Raw genomic sequence first — 17,861 nt, 5'->3', positions numbered from 1 at the left:
TTGTAACATGGGGAAGGTCGAAAAAAAGAACTCAAAAATCCTCCAGATTTTCTTCATTTAATCTTAGTCGGAGAAATCTTTAACCTCATCTAATAAGGTAAAACGATTATTACAACAAAACCGTAGAAGGGGAAGAGTCCAATATTGGAGTCGGCTCACAAGAAGAAAATGTTGCCTTCTAAACATATGACTAGGCAGCGCGAGTAACAGCGGCATGTATTGCCTCCGTAAGATGAGGGACGGTCCTCGAGCTCAGACCCGCCATGCTAATCCTCCTGCAAAAACGAAGAACAAAGTTGATCGCCTCATTCTGCAAATGCTCACTCTATTTGCGTCAAGACATGTGTTTGGATATTAATATTCGCTAAGGAGTCTGCTACGAAATTTCTATCCTGGATGTAATTAATGATAACAGACGGACAAATCCTTGACGTACAGAAGATTAGGCTTCGTTAAATAAAAGAAACTCATGATTAATGCTGATTGATTACCCGTCAGATGTCATGTAAATATGGTACTCTTTGGTCATGAAAGCAACTTGCTCGGAGTTCAATCCGGTGAAGGTAAACATTCCGATTTGCTTGATGATGTGGCTCCAGTCACCAGGTGTGCCTGTGGAACATAAAACTAAGCAAGGTGAAGTAACTATGTTAACGGCCATGGGAATTCATAAAAGTTATGTTTGTATTTCTTCACCCTGTAACTTTTCCATCCGCACGTTGATTAAAAAACTATATGTCCTACGCAGATCAAATGAGTTTGACATTGGTACTTTTAGTTAGCCCAAGACTGTCATATATCCATATGGAAATACTCACCCTTGGCACGCAAGGATTCAAAAAGTTGATGACGCATGCTGATGATACGATCAGCCATTTCCTTCAACTCAATTGTCCACTCATTGAACAAATCCCTGACCACAGAAGAATTAAGTGATAAGGTAACTAGAAATCAAATAGGGAAGGAAAAACTATTTTCGGGTCGGAGTTCAATAACTAGCTGATGATACATCAAGTCAATTATTGTCATTTTGCACGTATATGAACAAGATTCAAAGAGTACCTATCCTTGAGGATAGTCGCTACAATAGATGCACCATGAATGGGTGGGTTCGAGTACATGGGCCTGATCACAAGCTTCAGTTGGCTCTCAACCTTGCTTGCAACATCAGCATTCTTGCAGACCTACGTTCAAGTAGAATTTTCAACAACCAATATAATCAAGAACAATTTAAGATGTATGGCAAGTATGGAGTTAAATTTTAGTGGGATGCATCAAAATAAGGGAACTTGCAACTGAAAGTTATGGAATGAGTCTTACAATGCTTAGGGCTCCAACACGTTCGCCATACAGACCCATGTTTTTTGCATAACTTTGAGCAATAAGGCACTCTCCACCATCAGCAGCAAACCTACGAACAGACTGTGCATCTCCATCCAAACTTCCACTAGCAAAACCCTACAAATACAAGAAAACAGTTCACCATGAGAAGTTGGAATAGCATGATGTTAAACAGAAAGAAGAAACTAGAGTGTAGAGAAATTGGAACTCTACACGCGGTCTACCTGATAAGCACTGTCGAAGAAAGGTAATAGTTCTCTTGATCTCACGAGCTGTCTGATCTGCTCCCACTGCTCAAGAGTTGGATCAACACCGGTGGGGTTATGAGCACATGCATGGAGAAGTACAATTGCTCCAGCTGGGGCAGAACTGAGGTCTTCTAAGAGGCCTGTTAACGAAATGAAAAGAGTATTAAAACAGAACGAAGAATAGACACTTTATAAGGCCTGTTGCCATTTACCCCACGAGGGAAGAACTATTAGTAAATTAAAAAATAATGTCAGAAGATGAAATAGTTGGGGGAAAGAAATTCAACTGTGATAGAGATCATAAGAAACTATGAACAATTCTAGTTCTAAACCTTGGAAGTTGAGACCACGAGTTGCTGGATCATAATACCGGTAACTTTTCACAGTCAACCCTGCCAGAGTGAAAACTTTTGTGTGGTTTCCCCATGTCGGCTGGGGTATGTATATTGTGCGCTGCAGTAAAATAGATGAGGTTAAGTTCGCTGAACTATTATCTACACAATAGTAGAAACAAGAGACGATCACTTACTTCATGATAATGCTTTGCCAAAAATTCACCTCCAACTCTCAATGAGCCAGTTCCTGACAGACATTGAACAGTAGTAATCTGGTTCTCTTGAATAGCAGGGCTGTAACAAGCAAGTAAATTCTATGCTTGAAACGCGGTAAAACAACTGATAAATCCACCTCCGAACAGAACATGATAAAGCAAAAAGGATAGGATAAGACATCAATTAGTCTTTTATACCTGTCAGCACCAAGAATCAGCCTAGCGCTCAGCTTATTGAAATCTGCCAGTCCAACGATAGGAAGGTATTCCTTAACGCGTGACCTGGATGTAATGAGGAATCAAACCATAAGTCAATGATTAACGACACAAACCAATTTAACGTCAATAATGTTAGCTTCTTAAATTAATAGCAAAATAAATATACTGACAACGATATAGCTTACATGTCATTTACGAGCAGCTGTTCGGCTTTTCTCACCACATTCAGAACAAGTGGTTTTCCCTCCTGTCATTCCACGAACACAAAGGCGGTTAAGAAATTAACAAAATTCGCAAAGGACGATAACAAAACTAGTGCCACTGCCTTTGAAATAAAAATCATGCAGTCACAAAGACGTGCATAATTTTGACAATGAAACAAACATCAGCTGTGTGTGTGAGCCGCCACGCTCGAGTCCCATACATTAGAGAACATACATTTCGCTAACAAGACGTACTAAAGGTTTGTAATCATGTTAAATTCAGTCCAAAACAGACTCACCTCGGTTCGATAAGCACCAACACCCAAATTCAGCTTAAGAGGGCTTTGATCCTTGTTATAAGCAACAGTCACCTGTTCATATTTTCAAAATAGTTGTCAGGGATCAATACGATCGATCTTCAGCTAAACATAAACACGCGCGATCAAATATGAATACTGTTCAGCTTAATCGCAACCGAAATCAAAGCTCCCGCACTACAAATGACATGAAAATATGAAATCTCGTAAACTGTTTTACGCAAAGATCAAACGCTTTGAGTGAGAGAGAGTACCCCAAGGATTGGATCCTCGGGAGCGCGAACGACGTGAGCGAAGACGGAATTGGCGTGGGCGGAAGTTGGCGAGGCGGAGATGGAGTTGTTGTGAGCATCCATGGCGGAGGACGATTGATCTTCTTCGGCAGCGAGGTGTCGCACCAGAGCGTTTTGCCTCCGATCACTAATAGTAAAGGAAGTAGAAGAACTGTGGGCGCGGGCTGACGTACTGAAATGAACTGTGGGCGCATGTTAGGCAGTTCCATTCGTTCAGGAGCTTAAAATACGCCTTTTTCGTAACGCGCTGTGTAAACTGTAAAGCGTCTTGACTGTCGGGCAATCGGGCAATTGAGCTTTTTGGTATAAGTATGTAAAAGTTAGAAAGATAAACTTTATTATTTATAGAAATGAAGTAGGTGTAACATATCATATTATAATTGTAACACAAGTGAATGATTAATAAAAGTGGGAGAAATAGATACTGATGTTATTTATTCTTCCTTTCTTTCTCTTCTCTATGTTTTTGCTGTGTATTGAAAGATACTGATGTTTTTGATGTTATTTATCCAAACTAATGTATTAATTGCACATTGAAGTTTACAGCACTTTCCTTGACAATACAATTCCTATGCATTTCCAAATTCAATTTCACTTTGCATGGGCATTGAAAATGTGTGTGTTAGCATTCATAACAATGCCAATGTTTTCAACACTCTCCCTTGGATGCCCACATATCAACATCAGTTGCTTCATTAAAATCTTGCTTGGAAAAACCCAGTGGAAAAAACCACAGCGAAGGAAAAAGAGTACAACTTTTCCTGGATTGTTGATATAGTGTTAAATATGTTTATGTTGCCTCGTTAAAACCTTGATAGGAAAAACCCACTGAGAAAAATCCTAGTCGAAGGAAAAAGAGTACAACAAGCATGTATCATGGATGCTCCCCCTAATTCCGCATTCTTCAAATTTAGCTAATTGGTAAGTCGACGTAATCCGATACTTTGCACTAACTTTTGAAACGTGCATTTTGGTAGAGATTTGGTGAACAAATCTGCCAGATTTTCATTAGAACGGATTTATCTGACTTCAATAACTTTAGCCTTCTGAAGCTCATGTGCACTGAAAAACTTTGGAGATATGTATTTAGTTTTATCGCCCTTGATGAATCATTCCTTCATTTGGGCAACACAGGCTGCATTATCTTCATGGATGACAGTTGAATTGTCTGTCTTTGAAGTTAGACCACATGAATTCCGAATATGATGGATCATTGATCTTAACCAAGAACATTCACGACTTGCTTCATGTAAAGCAAGTATTTCTGAATGATTTGAAGATGTAGCTACTAATGTTTGCTTTGTTGAGCGCCATGAGATTGCTGTATCTCTATTTTTGAACACATATCCAGTCTGCGAGCGGGCTTTATGCGGATTAGAGAGAAAACCAGTATCTGCATATCCAACAAGGACCTGGTCATTTATGGAGTTCTTTGAGTAGAAGAGACATATGTCTGTTGTCACACAAAGGTATCGCAATACATCTTTGATACCCTTCCAATGACGAATTGTTGGAGCAGAGCTATACCTTGCTAACAAGTTAACTGAAAAAGCTATATTTGGTTTAGTACATTGTGCTAAATACAATAAAACACCTATTGCACTCAAATATGGTACTTCTGGACCAAGGACTAGTTCATCATCTTCTTTTGGACGGAATGGATCTTTCTTTATGTCCAAAGAATGAACGACCATTGGCGTGTTGAGTGGATAAGCCTTGTCCATACCAAATCGCTTCAGGATTTTTTCAATGTAAGCTGATTGGTGGACCAAAATTCCATTAGCATAATGCTCGATCTGCAAGCCAAGACAATATTTTGTTTTCCCAAGGTCTTTCATTTCAAATTCGCTTTTTAGATATTTAGCAGTTTTATTGAGCTCTTCAGGAGTTCCAACTAGGTTCATATCATCAACATATACTGCCATTATAGCAAATCCAGAGTTGGATTTCTTAATGAACACACAAGGGCAAATGACATTGTTGATATACCCTTCTTTGATCAAATACTCACTGAGACGATTATACCACATTCGTCCAGATTGTTTCAGCCCATACAATGATCGCCTTAATTTGATCGAAAGCATACCTCATGGTTTGTTAGTTGTTTCAAACAACTTAAGTCCTTCTGGGACCTTCATGTATATGTTAGTATCTAATTCTCCATATAGATACGCAATGATAACATCCATAAGTCGCATGTCAAGTTTCTCTGAAACCACTAAACTTATTAAGTAACGGAACGTAATTGCGTCCATTACAGGAGAGTATGTCTCCTAATAATCAATTCTAGGTCTTTGCGAAAAGCCTTGTGCAACGACTCGTGCTTTATATCTTGCAATCTCATTTTTCTCATTGCGTTTCCTTGTGAATACCCATTTGTAACCCATGGGGTTTACACTAGGCGGGGTTTGGACTACTGGTCCAAAAACATTTCGCATTTCCAAGGAATTTAATTCTGCCTGGATTGCATTTTTCCACTTAGGCCAATCTTGTCTCTGTTTACATTCATCAATAGATCGGACTCAATATCATCACTTAATATGATTTTAGTTGCTACTGCGAATGTGAACATATCATCAATGATTATTTCATTCCGATCCCACAATTCATTAGTACAAGCATAATTTATGGAGATTTCTTTGTTTTCATATACCTCTATTTCTTCAGGTACATATGTCTCATCAAAGACATTTTCTTTTTCTGAAAGTACAGAATCATGAATTGTGGATGTGTCATTCATTTTTCCTTCTTGAATGATTTCATTTGGATTCAATTGTGCCCTTGCCTTTCTCTTTCGAGGGGCTGAATCTTTTGAACCTGGGGGTCTACCAAGATTCAGGAGTGCACCAGATGAATCATTCACTGCCACTTTATTTTGTCTAACAGGGACATGAATTCTTGCAGGTGCGTTTGCAGCTGGTATATATGATTTTGTCATTTTCATAGCATCAATAAATGCATCTGGCATTTGATTGACAATACTTTGAAGATGAACAATCATTTTCACTTTATTTTCACATTGAATGCTTCGAGGATCAAAATGAGACAAGGTGGGTACAACCTATATCAGCTCTTGTCGTTCTTCTGGAACTGTCTTTTCTCCCTCTAACGACGGGAAGACTGTCTCATCAAAGTGACAATCAGCAAAACAGTTGTAAACATATCACTTGTCAGGGGTTCCAAATATCCAATGATAGATGGTGAATCAAAACCCACATAAATTCCCAATCGGCACTAGGGTCTCATTTTAATGCGTTGTGTGGTGCAATAGGTACATAAACAACACAACCAAAAACTCGTAAATGTGAAATGTTTGGCTGATGTCCAAACACGAGTTGTACTGAGGAGTATTGGTGGTTGGTTATAGGTCTCAATCGAACCAATGATGCAGCATGTAAGATGGCATGTCCCCATGCAGAAACTGGCAATTTTGTTTTCATAAGCAGAGTGCGGGCTATTAACTAAAATCGCTTGATCAATGCTTCTGCTAAACCATTCTGAGTATGGACATGAGAAACGGGATGTTCAACATCGATTCCCAATGCCATGCAGTAATCATCAAAGGTTTGAGATGTAAATTCACTAGCATTATCAAGTCGGATTGACTTAATGGGGTAATCTGGGAACTGTGCTCACAACTTAATTATCTGAGCAAGAAGTCTCGCAAAAGCTACATTTCGAGTAGACAAGAGACAAACATGTGACCATCGGGTAGATGCATCAACCAAAACCATAAAATATCGAAATGGTCTACAGGATGGTTGAATAGGCCCACAAATATCCCCTTGAATTCTTTGCAAAAATGATGGGGATTCAGCATCAACCTTTAATTGTGATGGTCTAATTACCAACTTCCCTTGAGAACAAGCCTTGCAAGGGTTATCATTTGAGATAGCAATGTGTCTGCTCAATAATGGATGTCCATTAGAGTTGGTAATGATTCTACACATCATGGTAGATCCTGGGTAACCCAGACGATCATGTCAAAGCATGTAAACTTTTGAATCAATGAACTTCTGGTTCATGACAGTATGTGATTCAACTGTCTTTATGTATGTATAATATAATCCACTCGTCAAACCACGCAACGTCTCCAATATACGCTTCTGGGTATCATTGGAGGTAATGCATAAATACTCCACACTTTCTGCACTTTTCGTTTCAATGTGGTATCCATTTAAATGTATGTTTTTAAAACTCAACAAATTTCGAGTAGATTGAGTAGCGTACAATGCTTTCTGTATGGACAATATTGTTCCATTTGGTAACATAATCTGGGCTTTCCTTGAGCCTTCAATCACATTTGATTGTCCTGATATTGTTGTTACCCTTACTTTTGTAAGTATCAACCTTGAGAAATACTTTCGATCTTGAAGTATTGTATGCGTGGTTGCGCTGTCTGCAAGATAAATATCTCCGCTATTTCTCATGTTTTGAGAGTGACCATAGTTTTTATCCATGCTCTCTGAGTAAGGGAATCTGTGATATCTCGTCCCCAAAATTATTATTTTATTTTATTCTTAACGTATTTCGAAGTTTTGATTGGAATTAGTTCGCTAATTCTCCAAATTTGAGAAAAACAAAGTGAGGGGTACTTTAGTCATTTCTAATTTTCTCGACCTTTTCAGTTAACTCTTGAATTGGTTAGGTAGAGTTCGATTCCATGAGCGCGTAAGCGTAAACATATCTTATTTCCGAGTTAGAACGGAGAAGTTAGAGTCGTTTGAAGTTGGTGGCATTTTGGTAATTTTACCAAAATGCTATAAATGGGAGTGCAACCTCCAGAAAAGGGGGAGGTTTCTGAAAGATGGGTAGGGGAGCTGCTACTAACCCGTTTTAGGGGAGACTTGGACCTGTTAACCCATAAATTTGACCCGCTTGTATCTTCTTCATCCAAGCTCCGTTTTGGGTGATCTTGGTGTCCATGGAAAGCTCTTGACAAACCTTACATCTCCGTGGTGTTCGATTTCCCAATTTCTTTTCTATCTTTGCAGTTTGAAGCCACAAAGCCCACCAGTTTTCCGGCAGTTTTATCATTTTTCCAGTGATTCCGGCAACCCTTTCCTTCAAGTGAGGTATGAAACTTCATCTATTCTTCATAATCTTCAAGTTGGTATGCTTAGTTTGTGCTTTCATATTCATTTTAGAGTTGGGTGTTTAGAACCCTAGAAATTCGGTTTTCTCTGGTGAATTTGGACGGTTTTCGGTTAGAATTTATCGTTGGCCTAGTTGTGAAAAGTGTTTCCCTTGTTGAGCTCTAGCTACCACGTGAATTTGAGCTTATCTAGTTAATGTTGAAAATCTAGGGTTTCTAAACCATCCATCTTGACTACCACCGCGTGTGGCGGTGCATGGGATTGTTCACGAGTGTTGTCTAGGTTCCAAATACCTTTTAGTAACCCTATGAACCTATGTCTAGCTCGGTTTCCCAAAATTCAATTGTTTGGTGTGGTGATCAAATTGGACCGCCACTTATTTGTGTGATTGACGACAATCCGACCGTTGGATCATAATGAAATTTTAGTATGTTATTCGAGAAGCATAATGTGGACTTTGGGAAGTTATGGATCATAAATCCGATGTGTGGATCTTCAAGATTGAATTACGTAGAGTGATGGACCCTATCGTTGACTGAGAGTTGAATTGCGGTCAACATGTCTTGATACGTTCTAAATAATAAAATTAGTACTATGGGAGACTTAAGTGAAGTCTAGTGAGCCTACATTGGTTAGAGAGTGACTTGAACATATGTGATATGGTTATTACCTTGATTTCTTATATTGGTATCATCTATGAATATGACTTAGTTTTATAATGTGATTTCTATTGAAATGTGATTATATATATATATATATATATATATTTAGCCATAGACCTATGTTTATTAAACATGATTTGGCTTGTGTGCTGATGATGATTGTGATATGTGATTTGACGTGTATATTTGAAAGGTGGTTGATTTGCATAGATGGTATGATATGATGAAATGTGAGTGACTTTAATATATGTGAATATGAAATGGTTTTATAATTATGTTTCCTATAAATTGTTAATTTTTATATTTAGTCATCGAGGTAGTTTTATGAAGTGGGATTTGACGTGCATATTGAAAATATGGTTTGTTTTGTATGATTGGCTTGATTTGATGAAAGGGGAGGGCTAGTGGTGGACCGTTAACCCATTGTCATGGGGTTTGTTGCTTCGAAATGTGTTTTATCCCTCATTTCATTATTTCATTTCTTGTTTCGTTAAGCCTTTATAACTTGAGTAACTTAATTCATGTGTTGTTTCATTGATTGGTGGTTATGCATTGTACTCCACGATTCCGTTGAGTGATGGTCCGGAATCGTATCTTGGTTTGGGTTCGGTTGAGTGATGGTTCAGAATCCCTCTTACTCCGCGATTTCGTTGAGTGATGGTCCGGGATCATATCCACCTTGGGTTTCATTGAGTTTGGATTGAGATAGCTTCAAAGATGTAGGTTTCGGCTGAACTGTATCGCTCTAACCCTACTTTTCATTGTGTGTATGAGAATATGGTTGTGAGATGTTGTGATTGTTTCAGGCAAACTGTTGGATGTCTGGGTAACTCCCTCAGAGTTTTCAAAAGTTTGGTATTGATTTCTTATGAATGATTTATATTCTAGGTTTATAAATTGTGATTGATGGCTGGTTTTATTATTGTATCACATGTTTATATTATTGTCACTCACCCAAGCCTCGCGGCTTATTTGAGTGCCTGATTTGTTAGTGTACCAATCCCATAATGTAGGGATTGACTTTACATATGACAAGTCTGGGTAGATTACGAGAAAACGCTTGATATTTTGGTTCCGTTGAGTGGTCTGGAACCCGATGTTGTTGGATTCCGTTGAGTTGTCCGGAATCCTTGCTCTTGTTCATTTCCGTAAGATGATCTTAGAATCCTAAATTCAAGTGGATTGGAATTACCCACAATAGATATTGTGATAATAAATTAGAATTACCATGTTTATTACTCATAATCCAAGCGGGGAATTATATAGATTTTCTTGGTTAAATTCGTGAAATGTTTTGTTATTGCATTGCATGATTAATGTAATTAAATGCTAAGATTGTGCATCTTGATTCACAAATTGATTAATTGACAGGATTGTGGAATGACGTTGGATATGAGTGTTATTATTATGATTGTTTTAGTTGATTAATATTTCTAGAGAATAATATTGTGCTTTGTTAATTCTTTAATATGTTACACGCTATGAAATGTGATTTTATGTGGGAATGTGATGATTTATGTAATGGATGAAGTGGAAATGTTATTCGTCTTGTGGGATTATTATATTGGATATCATTGTTATTGTTATGACTGACTTGTTGATAAATATGGCGAGAGAATATGATTGTGCTTCATCGTTTGTTCTTTGAAAGATTGCATGATATGCATTGTGATATTTTGTTGGGACATAATGACTTATGTGATGAATGTTCAAGTATAGTGAAGTAAGGAACTACGAATGGCTTAATCCCTATTGAAGGTACGTAGGCAGTCTAACGAGGAGGTTAGATGCAGCCATAAAGTAAACGAAAAATTACTTTGCAATTTGATTCTCAAATTGTGATTTGCCATATCCCGGAGACGGGGTATGTGAGATATACGAGTATTTGGTGACGTTACGTGTCGATCTTGGACGTGTCGAGATCGGGGAGTGACAGAATCACAGTTAAAGACAAGTTATAATAGGAAATTTAAATGCCACTTTTATTGAATCTGAAATGCTAGTTTTTAAACTACAAGTTCAACATAATAAAAGTACATCAAACATCAATGATTTAATTGGACTAGTATACTTCATTTCCCCTTTCCACCATAAAGTCCGAGACCTCTAGGTGAGTTGTGTTCAACTGCCCTGATAAGTCACACATTGGATTAGGTATATCTATTGGTTTAGCCTGGTTGAGAAAACTGGTCTCGACACCCTTCTCCTTGAGGGAGGCTTGATATAGATCCACCTGATGTTTTGGGGTACTACAAGTGCACGCCTAGTGCCCATCGCCACCACACCTATGGCATGCTCCATTAGAGTTTCTAAGAGCATTGTTCATACGAGCTTTGCCTCTGTGGCGATTTCCATTTTTAAAGCTCGGGCCTGAATTATGCCTTGGAACCTGGTTGTGAAATTGACCACCATGGTTCTTGCCTTTCCTATTCCACTGACATCGCTTGTGGCTATGTCCTCGTTTATGATTATCACCACTAGAGGATGTTGCGTTCAATTCGAGAGAAGCAACATTCACTTCAGGGAATGGTGCAGATCCAATAGGTCGGGAATGATGATTTTTTATCAGGAGCTCATTGTTTTGTCCAACAACCAGGAGCACATAGATCAGCTGCTTGTATTCAATGAAGCCTCGCGTTCTATACTGTTGTTGCAGGAGCACGTTAGAGGTATGAAATATGCTGAAAGTCTTTTCCAGCAAATCTTCCTCAGTAAAAATATCCCCATAGAGCTTCATCTGATAGGTAATTCTGAACAACGCAGAATTATACTTTGCCACTGACTTGAAATCCTGGATCCTTAGGTGAGTCCACTCATAGCGAGCCCTTGAAAGAATCACCGTTATCTGGTGATTGTATCTGTCTCTCAATGTCTTCCAGAGAGTTAACGGATCCTTAGTCGTTAAGTACTCACTCTTTAGTCCCTCATCAAGATGGTGACGAATAAAGATCATGGCCTTGGCCAAATCTTGAGAGGATGAGTTGTTCTCTTCCCTAATGGTATCTCCAAAATTCCCTGCTTCCAGATGGATCTTGGTATCCAATACCCAGGTATGGTAATTTTTCCCAGTAATGTCCAGGGCAGCATAATCAAGCTTTGCCAAGTTCACCATTTTCTTTTCTGAAGGAAAATTGAGATGTGTAAGAACTTGCAATAATATGTATTCCTAGAGGAATATAGTGTTAGAACTTTTGGTTCTTACAAATTTTTTATTTTGATCTTCAGGCCAAAATGATAAGCACTCGAAACTTCTGGCTCGAGATTTTCAGGGTGAATGAGGAGGGCATTTGTACCGCACCATTCTCATTGAAATAATGTAACATAGAATGGGCGATTATTCCACACCACTCAAGTAGCAGGAAAAATTTAAATATGCAAAGTAGGGTGGACGATTATACCGCACCACTTAAAATTGCAATGAAATTAAGTAGCACGCAAATTTAAATATATAGGGTATGATGAGCGCTAATACCGCTCCACCTAAAATTTGCAGTAAAATTAGATCTGCAGTCCAAGATAGGCGATGATACCGCACCATCATGGATTGCAGTAAGATTAAATTTGCAGTTCAAGATGGGCGATTGTACCGCACCATCTTGGATTGCAGTAAAATTAACATAAATAAACACTGAGTTAGTAATCAAGATCTACACCAAACAAGAAATCAAAGATATATGTAACTGTTAGGTTGAGAACTAGAAGCAAACATGGAGCAAACAGTTTGTCGCGAGGGTATATCGCACAGTTGAGGCAGAAGAAGAAGATGAACAGTAAAAACCTTAGAGGAACAGTAAAAACCTTACAGTAAAAACCTTAGTAAAAACCTTACGAGTTTTAGGATTTAACGAGAGTGAACTAATGGCATTGCCAAGTTTTTATGAAACGACAATGCGTTATCAGATCGTGGCCTACAATAATGTGCCTAACCAATTGAGAAATCATTGGCTCAACGCCAATTAGTGGACGGACATAAATGTCATTAACAATTATTCATTCCTTCACAATTTCTATTTTTAATACCAATGGAAAATAATTCATTTCTAGTGTGGCCCTTGGATTACAAAGGAATTTCAATTTGGCCCTCTTATGCAATTCAACATTGGCTTAGACAGCAGTGGTTACAGCTGCATGTATTGCATCTGCAAGATAAGGAACTGTCCTAGGACCAAGACCTGCCATGTTAATCCTCCTGCACGGTAACAACAAGAGTGAGTAAATTATATTGTATCGTCATGCCGTAAAACTGTGCCCCAAAGTAAAATTATGTGTTCGATCTATGAAAATTCCGGTGGAAGACTTGACGTGCACTGACAAATCATGCTCCGGACCCTAGCATTGCATATTTAAACTGGATTGCATAAGAGAGTACATTTCTTGTCTGCGTAATCCATACCTGAAACAAAAAATGTAACTACGTATGCGGAAATGCACATGCATTGGGGGAAAAAGCTAAGTTTGTAGTGTGTGGGGTGTTACCCATCAGATGACAAGTAGATGTGGTACTCTTTTGTGATGAAGGCAACTTGTTCAGGGCTCAATCCTGAGAAAGTAAACATCCCCACTTGCCTGATTATGTGACTCCAGTCACCGGGAGTACCTGCCAAATCATAACCGAGAGCTTGAAAATATGACTCGAACCAACGGAGGCAAAAGGGTATCTATAGGCGACTAATCACGCTTTTAGTCATGTTAATCCTTCTGCTAGTAAAATACATTCCACAGAGAGAGAGATTGCAGTGCCTTTGTCACGCAGCGCATTGAATAGGTGTTGGCGCATGCTCATAAGGCGGTCAGCCATTGCCTTCACTTCAATACTCCATTCATTGTACATATCCCTGCAAACAGAGGCAGACACATGTTCCTGATTCCAGTGCTCTCAGTTAAACTGCACGAAGGCAGACACATTCGTATAATCAAATACCTGTCCTTTAGGATAGCAGCCACTATGGCCGCCCCATGAATGGGTGGGTTAGAATACATGGGCCTGATCACGAGTTTCAGCTGGCTTTCGACGTTGCTAGCCACTTCTGCTGTCTTGCAAACCTATCAAACTAAAAGCTTTATGATTTCTAGTTTCAGGAAAATCCGTTGAAGCCGATATGTGCAGAAAATAGAAGAAAGAGTGAGTATAAATACATGAACTACTATAAAAACAAGATTTTTCAGATGTCTATACAAGCAAGCATCAATGGGTTCTTTTTATGTTGAGTTTTTGGGCTTTCAGTGTAGGAAAAATTGGCGTCTTACAATGCTGAGTGCCCCAACACGTTCTCCGTAAAGTCCCATATTCTTTGAATATGACTGGGCTATAAGGCATTCACCACCATCAGCAACAAAAAGGCGAATCGATTGCGCATCCTCTTCCAGATTTCCACTGACAAAACCCTACATAGAGACCCTAGATGAAGGTATATAAAGAAACTTGCACCTATTTCTCAGGTGCAAGAACCCGCAGGCTTCAACGCTTGGGGGATCCTAGCAAACTGAAAAATGCAAGGTGTTCTCGACCTTTAATGTAACAGTACCTTACCTGATAAGCACAGTCAAAAAACGGTAACAACCCTTTTGATCTGATCAACTGTCTTATCTGCTCCCACTGTGACATAGTTGGATCAACACCAGTGGGGTTTTGCGCACATGCTTGGAGAAGCACGATAGCTCCTGTTGGGGAAGAACGAAGATCTTCCAGCATGCCTGTCATTCACCAAAATTGAAAAATGAAAGAACATTCAAGCATTGTAACGGTTGGAAAACTGTGGATAGAATATTAGGCGCAAACAAATTATAGATTTTAATCAAATATTTTCACAACAGCTCTTATTGATCTTCTGACAGAAATAATAGATGAATCTACCGAATACACAATCTACGGTATAAGGTAGGAATGCGAAGGTAGCATTTATACTCAGAAAATTACCTTGAAAATCCAGTCCACGCGTTCCTGGGTCATAGTAACGGTAAGTCTCAATAGCTATCCCTGCCGCGGAGAAAAAATTTGGGTGGTTTCCATATGTTTGCTGGGACATGTACACTATATGATGCTGAGAAAGGTACATAATCAGTCCATGTCACACGAATCCATTAGCACACGAAAATGCTAAAGACAAAAGGATAAGTGCTTTACTTGACCGTAATGCTTTGCTAAAAAATCGGCTCCAATCCTTATTGAACCGCTACCAGACAAGCACTGGGCAGTAGTCACTCTATTCTCCTTTATAGCAGGGCTGATTCCAAACAAATTGAAATGCGCATGCAATCAGCAAAAAAAAGCCCGTATTGTATCCATATGGTGCAAAGTTCGTTAACATGGTATAATGTGGATTAGGCCGGGACTCCAATACCTGTCAGCACCCAAAACGAGTGCAGCGCTCAATCTGTTGAAATCTGGCATTCCAGTGATAGGAAGATACTCCTTAAAACTGGACCTGAAAATCATCCAAACCGGAGTATAATCGCTACTCGAAGCAAATTACAGTTGCAAGAACAACGAGACACCTTACAACTTACAAGTCATTGACTAGTAACCGCTCCGCTCGACTAACCACATCTAAAAGGACAGGTCTCCCATCCTGTTGTTGCATAAACATTAAGTAAGAACAAGGATGTATTAACTGTTAATAACTTTGTCAAGGTCCCCAAGGACATTGTTTCACAATATAATCCGAGTAAGCCTGATGGGTCCAGTCAGCAAGAAATTCAACGAGCTAAGAGTTAGTTGTGATTGTAAGTTCTGTTAAGCTAAGATTAGTTAGTCACTAATCACAATTAAATGGATCACAAGTATTTTCACAAACAGTAATCGATTGTTTGAAGTGGTAAAATTGCGCCGAAAAAATTGAAAATCGCAAGAATTTTGAAGTGAAAAATACGAAAACACACCTCAGTTCTGTAAACACCAATGCCCAAATTCAGCTTCTGAGGACTTGAGTCTTTCCCATAAGCAGCCTGCATCTGTTTTTCTCAAAACAAAAAGAAACAAAAGATTCTTTAAAACTCTCTACTTCTTGACAAGGCGATATTCTATTTTAAACTACTCTAACTTAAGAGGATGGCAGGTGAAGAAGGCGGCCATGCTGTCTTGATCAACTGGCCTAACCCGCGAATTCATGTTTTCATATAAACTAAACACAAAAGAATCGAAGTTTAAAGCAAAAATGTGGTAATCAATTTATTTTACCGCGTAAAGTGGGACTTCAGGGACCTGAGGGACGTGGGAGAATACGGAACCGCCGGCTTGGGACTCCATGAATGCCGCTTAGAGAGTGGTGGAGCAGGCTGGTTGTGGTGGAGCTGAGCTTATGAGTTTCGGACAAGTGTTTGTTGGGTTCCTACGGTGAAGGTTTTTGTTATTTCGGGGACTCACCAACACCTGAACTAAACGGCATTGGCAAGTTTAGATAACCGACAATGCGCTTTATCAGAATCAGATAGTGGCCTCCCATGATAGGGAAACGACAGCAGACTTGAAGGTGGCCTTCATTTTGGTTGTGATTTTCTCAATGGCCATAATATCTATACCAAGGTGGCACAATAAATGAGTATGAAACTCTAAACTCATCATTTAGGTTGGAATTTACGACTTCTCATTTATTATTATAAGTAAAGAAGAATATAATGTTAAGTGGCAGCGTGATTGAAAATTTAAAAATTTTCACAGTGTTGAAAATCTACTTATCTTGTCTTTAACTCGCTGTATTTGTGATCTCTCTTGATTGTCACTAATGTTGTATGCGAGGAAAGTGAGCAAAATTTATACAAAAAATTCTTATGACAACACACAAACATTTGGATTTGGAGGCAAAAAAGTTAATGGGTTCTTACCCGCTACAATCTTTTGACCCAAACATTTGATTTGAGTCCAGGAATTTGAGTTTTGGATTGGAGACGACCTTGGTCTTGGGCATTTTGATTTGCAAATCCCCGAAGGTTTCATGGTTGCTTTGAGTGACTGCTTGCTCATGCAGTCTTCATATTTCACTTGTGCAAGGACTGACTAGGAAGCTTTTGGAATTTGGAATTAATACAAAGATATTGATACAAACGACTTGTATTCAAGTAATTAAATGTGTCTACTCATGCACGTCATTTTGATATGTTTAAATTTCTTTTTCAATACAAGTAGTGGATTATTATGGTGGTTAGGATATTTTTCTTTAACCCACTGCGTTTGAGGTTAAAACCCTCTCCCTTTTCCATAATGTAACTTTAGTATAGAATATTGCTTGTACTAAAAAACAATTGTAACATAAGGGGGTAGAACAACCCAAAACTAACTCAACAAATTCTTACAAACAGTTCGAATTGTAGAGACTCCGACCATGTTATCAAATAAATGAGTTCAATTCATTCAAGTGGATTCTCAAAATGATGATACCCAAGATTCATATTATAACTCCAATTGGCAAAGCCATTCACCACAATGTTCTTCTCCCAATAGACAAGAACCAACTAGCAATCCACCATCCATACCGTAAATTGTTTGTGTTGATCAATAATGTTGGTAAGAAGATAAAAACTAGTATTAGTTATAGTTTTAATTAAATTAACCACTATAGCTGAGTCCATCTCCACACAAAGAGTTGAAATACTTTTGTTTACTGTTATAGACTAAAATAAAGCCCCCAAATTTCAGCTTCAACCAATTGCCCTTTGCCCAAGCTGATCGAAGACCCAAGCCAATCACCACTGTTATCTCGTAATACTCCCCCAACACCTATATTCCCAGCTGTGCTGAGCCGAGAGCAATCCACATTAAGCTTCGCCTTCCTTGCAGGAGGCGGGTCCCAAGCTAGAGACAATTGCGCTATAGGTCCACTGGTGCACTATATGAGAGGCGTCAACCCATTCGTTCACGGACCTGGCTTCTCTGCGTTCTTAGTTTTCATACATTCTTATCTTTTTTTTATTTATGCGGTCATGATTAAATCACATT

At 38.8% G+C, this 17,861-nt stretch overlaps 3 protein-coding genes across 3 annotated transcripts; all 3 read right to left on the bottom strand.

Annotated features, from left to right (window-relative positions):
• Nucleotides 1-27: 27 nt before the first annotated feature.
• On the bottom strand, nt 28-3,381 carry LOC137717594 (aspartate aminotransferase, cytoplasmic). The gene is made up of 12 exons (XM_068457007.1): nt 3,133-3,381; nt 2,861-2,932; nt 2,544-2,605; nt 2,338-2,421; nt 2,119-2,218; nt 1,922-2,042; nt 1,566-1,729; nt 1,321-1,458; nt 1,063-1,184; nt 819-913; nt 492-612; nt 28-275 (listed from the first exon to the last, which is right to left on the bottom strand). The coding sequence occupies exons 1-12, from the start codon at nt 3,232-3,234 to the stop codon at nt 191-193; spliced, it is 1,266 nt and encodes a 421-aa protein (XP_068313108.1). The 5' UTR covers nt 3,235-3,381; the 3' UTR covers nt 28-190.
• Nucleotides 3,382-11,192: 7,811 nt separating this feature from the next.
• Nucleotides 11,193-12,041, bottom strand: LOC137717003 (uncharacterized). Its single transcript, XM_068456327.1, has one exon. It carries the CDS (start codon nt 12,039-12,041, stop codon nt 11,193-11,195), a length of 849 nt encoding a protein of 282 aa, XP_068312428.1.
• An 818-nt stretch (nt 12,042-12,859) lies between these two features.
• On the bottom strand, nt 12,860-16,350 carry LOC137717529 (aspartate aminotransferase, cytoplasmic-like). The gene is made up of 12 exons (XM_068456921.1): nt 16,107-16,350; nt 15,809-15,880; nt 15,437-15,498; nt 15,271-15,354; nt 15,054-15,153; nt 14,847-14,970; nt 14,460-14,623; nt 14,177-14,314; nt 13,851-13,972; nt 13,670-13,764; nt 13,406-13,526; nt 12,860-13,118 (listed from the first exon to the last, which is right to left on the bottom strand). Exons 1-12 carry the CDS (start codon nt 16,173-16,175, stop codon nt 13,034-13,036), a joined length of 1,236 nt encoding a protein of 411 aa, XP_068313022.1. The 5' UTR covers nt 16,176-16,350; the 3' UTR covers nt 12,860-13,033.
• Nucleotides 16,351-17,861: the final 1,511 nt, after the last annotated feature.

The sequence above is a fragment of the Pyrus communis genome, chromosome 15 (assembly GCF_963583255.1).
Source record: "Pyrus communis chromosome 15, drPyrComm1.1, whole genome shotgun sequence".
Classification (NCBI taxonomy): Eukaryota; Viridiplantae; Streptophyta; class Magnoliopsida; order Rosales; family Rosaceae; genus Pyrus; species Pyrus communis.
This window is presented reverse-complemented; position numbering and strand designations above follow the sequence as displayed.

Bases quoted from the DNA above. Each gene is read 5' to 3' on its own strand.
- LOC137717594 (XM_068457007.1), bottom strand. From the start codon at position 3,234: ATGGATGCTCACAACAACTCCATCTCCGCCTCGCCAACTTCCGCCCAC. The intron at 2,422-2,543 runs GTAAGCTATATC...CATTACATCCAG, and splicing joins CAGCTGCTCGTAAATGACAT to GTCACGCGTTAAGGAATACC. The intron at 276-491 runs GTAATCAATCAG...TCGTTTTTGCAG, and splicing joins ATTTACATGACATCTGACGG to GAGGATTAGCATGGCGGGTC.
- LOC137717003 (XM_068456327.1), bottom strand. From the start codon at position 12,041: ATGGTGAACTTGGCAAAGCTTGATTATGCTGCCCTGGACATTACTGGG.
- LOC137717529 (XM_068456921.1), bottom strand. From the start codon at position 16,175: ATGGAGTCCCAAGCCGGCGGTTCCGTATTCTCCCACGTCCCTCAGGTC. The intron at 13,527-13,669 runs GCACTGCAATCT...ATGATTTGGCAG, and splicing joins CAATGCGCTGCGTGACAAAG to GTACTCCCGGTGACTGGAGT. The intron at 13,119-13,405 runs GTAACACCCCAC...GTTACCGTGCAG, and splicing joins ATCTACTTGTCATCTGATGG to GAGGATTAACATGGCAGGTC.